The sequence below is a fragment of the Nicotiana sylvestris genome, chromosome 2, assembly GCF_000393655.2.
Source record: "Nicotiana sylvestris chromosome 2, ASM39365v2, whole genome shotgun sequence".
Lineage (NCBI taxonomy): Eukaryota > Viridiplantae > Streptophyta > Magnoliopsida > Solanales > Solanaceae > Nicotiana > Nicotiana sylvestris.
The window spans coordinates 96,107,678-96,113,490 of record NC_091058.1 but is presented as its reverse complement, the minus strand read 5'-3'; the positions used below and the strand labels follow the sequence as shown (position 1 = coordinate 96,113,490).

The 5,813-nt window shown below is 39.6% G+C and overlaps 1 protein-coding gene across 1 annotated transcript; it reads left to right on the top strand.

The window, feature by feature from the left end:
- Positions 1-1,036: 1,036 nt before the first annotated feature.
- LOC138885273 (uncharacterized) lies at positions 1,037-2,234 on the top strand. Its single transcript, XM_070166206.1, has 2 exons — positions 1,037-1,772; positions 1,930-2,234. The coding sequence occupies exons 1-2, from the start codon at positions 1,037-1,039 to the stop codon at positions 2,232-2,234; spliced, it is 1,041 nt and encodes a 346-aa protein (XP_070022307.1).
- The last annotated feature ends 3,579 nt before the right edge of the window (positions 2,235-5,813 follow it).

The window sequence follows — 5,813 nt, the reverse complement described above, 5'->3', positions numbered from 1 at the left end:
ATAGGTTACAAGTACTTTGGTTATAAGTACTTTACTTTATGTTCTGATGATCTAACAAACTTACTATCCAGAACCAGATACAGAACCTGTTACACATTTACAAGACCTCAAGATCACAAAGTTCTAGGTTCGGACTCAACATGGAAATATGATTTAACTCCTCAGAGTGTAAGGAACAGCTATGGGACTAGGTCCCTACCAGTTCCCGAGGAGACTGCACGAAGTCAATTTTCCAGTTAGAAAGGTGCTGCCTGCACACACTACAGTGCAGAACAGCGCTGCAGTCAACTTTTCCAAGAAAGACTTTTTAGCCACCTTGCTTACATCATTGTAAGTAATGTCACACATGTATATATGAATTCAAGGGAGGTAAAACAAATAACTTGAACATTTAGAGATTTCACTCAAGTTCACTCACGTGACCATTCAGCTAGCAAGTTTCAAGTGCTTCAAGAACAAAGAATAAAACAACTACGGACCAGTTCCCACATAGAGTTATTGTATTCCTTAGTTGAGTTGTAACTTTGTAATAGTTCTTTAATTATGATTCCTATCTAGCTTGTTTAGAAGCAATCTATAGGAACCCATTTGTAAACCTTAAACCAGTGTGTTTGAGTCTTGGCTAGAGTTAGTAATGTTGTAAAGTTTTGTAATAGAGTTATTACAAAGTGGCTTGTAATAGAGTATTACAAGTTAGCAAGGGATTAAGAGATTAATTCCTAGGTTGCATAGGTTGTAATCTAAAAGTTGCTTAGTAGTGAAGTTGAAATCCTTCAAGGGTAGGTCATGATTTTTAATCCCGTTGAGCTGGGAATTTTCCACGTAAAATTCCTCTTGCCATTTAATTACTGCTGTGTGTGTGTATACTCTTGGACCTGATAGGGAACCTGGTTTTATAGAGTTTGATGGACCCTTATAATCTATCAATTGGTATTGAAGCGAGTTTTTTCTATCAGGTTAACACATAGAAAGATCCTCATGGCTTCTCCTCCAAACTTCGAAGAAGGCCAGTTTACTTACATACCACCTAGGTTCAATGGACAATATTATGGATGGTGGAATCATGGTTGAAGATTCTGAGCTATGGGATGTGACATGTGATGGACTATTTGTTCCTACCAAAAACCTTGGTGACCCACCAGTAGCCATTCTCAAGACAAGGATAGAATTCAACGATGCAGATAGAAAGGCCATAGAGAAGAACTTTTGTGCAAAGAAAATTCTAGTGTGTTGTATTAGACCAGATGAATTCAATAGGATTTTAGCATGTCAGTCAGCCAAAGAAATCTGGGAAGCCCTACAGACAGCTCATGAAGGAACAACAAAGGTCAAGCAATCCAAAATCGACATGCTCACAACTGAATATGAGCTCTTCAGGATGCAAGACGATGAATCTGTCCAAGAAATGCATACCCGGTTAACCTCCATCGTTAATGAGCTTCACTCCCTTGGTAAAACTATTCCAAGAAACAAGATGGTTAGAAATATCCTAAGCGTGCTACCCAGTTCTTGGGAAAGCAAAGTGAATGCCATTACAGAGGCAAAGGACTTGCAGGAGCTAACTATTGATGAGCATGTTGGCAATCTAAAAACATATGAAATAAAGAAGAAGAAAGACAGTGAAAGAAGAGAGCCCAAGAAGGAGAAGAACCTGGTCCTCAAAATAGAAAACAATGAGTCAAGTGGTGAAGATGGTGATATGGCATACCTAACAAGAAGATTCCAGAAGATGATTCGCAGGAATGGAGGCATTCCAAAAAGGGAAAGTTCTAGTAAGCCAAAGAATTATGACCTTTGTCATAAATGTGGCAATCCAGGACATTTCATCAAGGATTTCCCTCTCCTAAAGTAGGACCAGTACAACAACTCTGACAAAGCAGCCAAAAAGAACCTAGTTCCTCACAGACGTTTCAATAAAAAAAAATGCAGCTGACAATGTCATGAGACAAGCTCTTGTTGCATTGGGAGATTCATCAAACGAATCTGGAGAAGATGATGAACTAGGTAACAACTCTATGATGGCAGTGGAAAGTGAATCAACCGAGTATGATTCAATTTTTACTTTGATGGCCCAATCTAATGATGCTGAGGTAAATTTTCTGGATGTTCAAAGAAATTTGAAATATTATTCTCCTAAGAAACTCATGTCTTTGGCAAATGTGCTAATTGATGCTTATCATAGTCTTATAAATGACAGAGATGTCTTAACAATTGTACTAGGAGAAACAGAATAGTCTAGAGATGACCTAGTAATAGTTGCAGCTGATCTAAGAGAGTCAATTGAGAACCTAGAGAAAGAAAGAAATGTCTTAAAGAAAAGGATCGAAAATGTAAAACAAGAAAGATATGGCCTTTTAGTGGTAGTAATGGACTTGAAGGAAACTATTGGGAAACCTACATTGGAAAGTAGGGCTGAAAATTATCAAAAAGGAAAGGAAGTTGAAAGTGAGACACACATCAAGCTTGAAAATGAGCTAAAGTCAGTGCAGTTTAGTCTGTACGCTGAGCTTGAGAAAAACAAACAACTTCAGGAAGAACTAGGTAGAGTGAAGAGTGATCTTAAAAAATCACTCAAGTGGACCTGGTCCTCTGATGCTATCACTTCCATGTACTCTAACAATGTGGGAAATAGGCAGGGGATTGGGTTTCAAAGGGAAAAGATCCCTTACAACCCTTATAGCAAGTACGTTACTGTACCTGACAATTGGCTTTTCACCCACTGCGTTAACAATGGGCACCTTAAAAAAAATGTAAGGCCAGAAGTTAGTGACAGTAGAAAAACAAAGCCTTTGATGAAAAAGTAACTACTAGTAGAGAACCTTGTCCCTCATTTAAAAAATGCATAATGCTTGCAAAGGACCAAAAGATCCCTTATTCACCCCTTTCCTCATTACAAGGGACCCAGATTAGCTTGGGTTTCTAAAGCTAACTCCTAATCTTCTTGTGCAGGGAACAACGAAATGAAGCAGCCTACCATGGTACATGGATAGTGGCTGCTAAAAACATATGCAAGGAGGGAGTGTATCCTTTGGGAATGGCAATATGGGATATATTCTGGGAGTTGGAAGGATTGAGAAGTCTCTCTCTCACTCAATCGAAAATGTGTACTACGTGAACAGATTGAAGTACACCTTACTACGCGTTTCCCAAATCTGTGACAAGGGAAACAAGGTCGAATTTGTGTCAAAAACCTGTATGGTGACAAACCTGGTTACAAGTGAAGTGGTTCTAGTGGCAAAAAGATATAAGAATATCTATGTAGATGACTTTGAGTCACTGAAGAACGGCGATTTAAACTGCCTAAGTGCTGTTGATGATGATATTGAGCTATGGCACAGGAGGCTAGGTCACTCAAGCTTCACGCGGTTAAACAAATTAGTAAGGAAGGACCTGGTTCGTGGTCTGCCCAAATCAAACTTCAAGGATCATAAAGTTTGTGATGCATGTGTAAAAGGGAAGCAAGTTAGATCTTCGTTCAAGCCCAAAAAGAAAGTTAGAACCGCAAGGCCACTCGATCTCCTTCACATGGATCTATGTGGACATATGAGGGTGCCAAGCAGAGGAGGAAAGAAGTACATCTTTGTAATAGTTGATGACAATTCCATATTCACCTGGACCTTGTTCCTCAAGACCAAGGATGAAACCTTTGAAGTGTTTGTTGCCTTTGTCAAAAAGATCCAAGTGAAGATGGGTAATAAAGTAGCCTGCATCAGGTCTGATCATGGGACAGAGTTTGACAATGTCAAGTCCGATGAGTTCTGCACGGAAAATGGCATCACTCACAATTTTTCTGCTCTAAGAACACCTCACCAAAATGGTGTTGTGGAGAGGAAGAATAGAACTCTTAAAGACATGGAAAGAACAATGCTAATTGATAGTGGGATCGCAAAATATTTCTGGGCAGAAGCTGTCAATACTGCGTGCTACTTGGTAAATAGGTGCATGATCCAGTCCCTTATGAACAAAACTCCATATGAACTTCTAAATTAAAGGAAGCCCAAGCTGACACATCTAAGAACTTTTGGGTGTAAATGCTTTATTCATAACAATGGAAAGGAAGCTCTTGGGAAGTTCGATGCCAAAAGTGATTAAGGAATCTTCCTGGGATACTCATCTCAACGCAAAGATTACAAGGTTTACAACAAAAGGACTCAATGTGTATAATAAAGCATTCATGTGATCTTTGATGAAGCTTACCTCTCCTGTGAAAAAGACAGACATGTTGATCAAGATGGAGAGCCCTTATCTATGCCAGGTGAAGTAATTGACATGGCAAATGGAAAGGCAGACATAATGAGCCATGTCAAGGAATCCAGTGAAAAAGATGCAAATACATCTCCATCAACTGGAGAGAACCTGGTCCCCCGATTACAACAACTAAAGCTGAAAATAGAGTTGTTGATGTAGTCCAAGGAACCCCACTCTGTGAAGTAAGAAGCGCTTAAGAATCCCAGTCAGATGTGCCTGGTTCCTCTACCAATGAGACTCAAGCACCAAATTGGAGGTTCAAAGGTTCACATCCTCTTGACAACATAATCACTCCTCTTGACTCAAGGGTTCAAACCAGATCAAAATCAAGAAACTCACTTGCCTTCTCAGCTTTTCTTTCCCAAATAAAGCCCAAAAATATAAAAGAAGCGATAAATGATGCAGACTAAATCACAACTATGCAAGAGGAGCTGCATCAATTTGAAAGGAACAAGGTATGTCACCTAGTTCCTCAACATGCTGATCGAACCATTATAGGAACCAGGTGGGTATTCAGAAACAAACTTAGCGAGTTTGAAATACAACAAGAAACATGGCAAGGCTTGTGGTTAAAGGCTACAATTAGGAAGAAGGGATTGATTATGATGAAATATTTGCCCCTGTAGCTTGAATGGAAGCCATTAGAATTTTGATTGACTTTGCATCTCATATGGAGTTCACTTTGTTCCAAATGGATGTCAAAAGTGCATTTCTAAATGTCTATCTAAAAGAAGAAGTCTATGTCAAGTAGCCTCCTGGTTTTGAGTGTCACGAACACCCTGATCATGTGTTTAAACTAGTTAAGGCATTGTGTGGGTTAAAATAGGCTCCCATGGCTTGGTATGAAAGTCTGTCAAAATTCCTTCTAAAAAATGGCTTTGAAAAAGGGAAGATTGCTCTTTTCCTAAAGAAGAAGCAGAGGAACCTAGTACGTTGACTAGGAAGTTGTCACAAAAGCATGGTCTTCTCAAACCAAAAGAGGGATCTTTTGTGTCTTCAAAACGTCAGACTAGGCTTGTTGATGCTGCTGCTATTAAGAATGTAGAGAAAGACTCAGGTGAAAAATCATGAAGTTTGATAAAAAGAAGAAAGGTGTCTGCAAGACTGCTAAGAGAAAGGTTGATACTACTGATGAACCTGGTTCCTCAAAGAAGGACAAGGCTGATGATCCGGGGAGTGCTTGGAAAGAAATATTGAGAAGACAAAAGGTTCTATGGGGGCATAAATTCACCTCTGATGTCTTGGAGGAGGATGGTTTGAGTTGGTTGAGATATGTGATTTCCAACAATGGACACACTTGTTCACAGTTGATGCTACTAGGGTATATGAGGAGGAAGTTCAAAGCTTTTATGCCGACTTGTACAAGGTTGAGGATGGTCACATTTGTGCCTTGGTGAATGGAGTTGATATGGTATTAGACATTGCTTTGCTGGGATCTATTCTTGGTGTGCCCACTGAAGGGATATCTAGTGTTCATGGAGTTTGTACTCAGAACTTCAGAAATGCAATCTTGAAGGACAGAGTGGTTCAGCAGGGGGAACAGGTTCAAAAGAAGGCCCTCCTTC

What these genes read in the sequence shown, in the direction of transcription:
- LOC138885273 (XM_070166206.1), top strand. Translation starts at nt 1,037, where the DNA reads ATGGACAATATTATGGATGGTGGAATCATGGTTGAAGATTCTGAGCTA. An exon ending in TCCAAAAAGGGAAAGTTCTA is followed by an intron (nt 1,773 to 1,929) that starts GTAAGCCAAAGA and finishes AAAAAAATGCAG; the next exon opens with CTGACAATGTCATGAGACAA.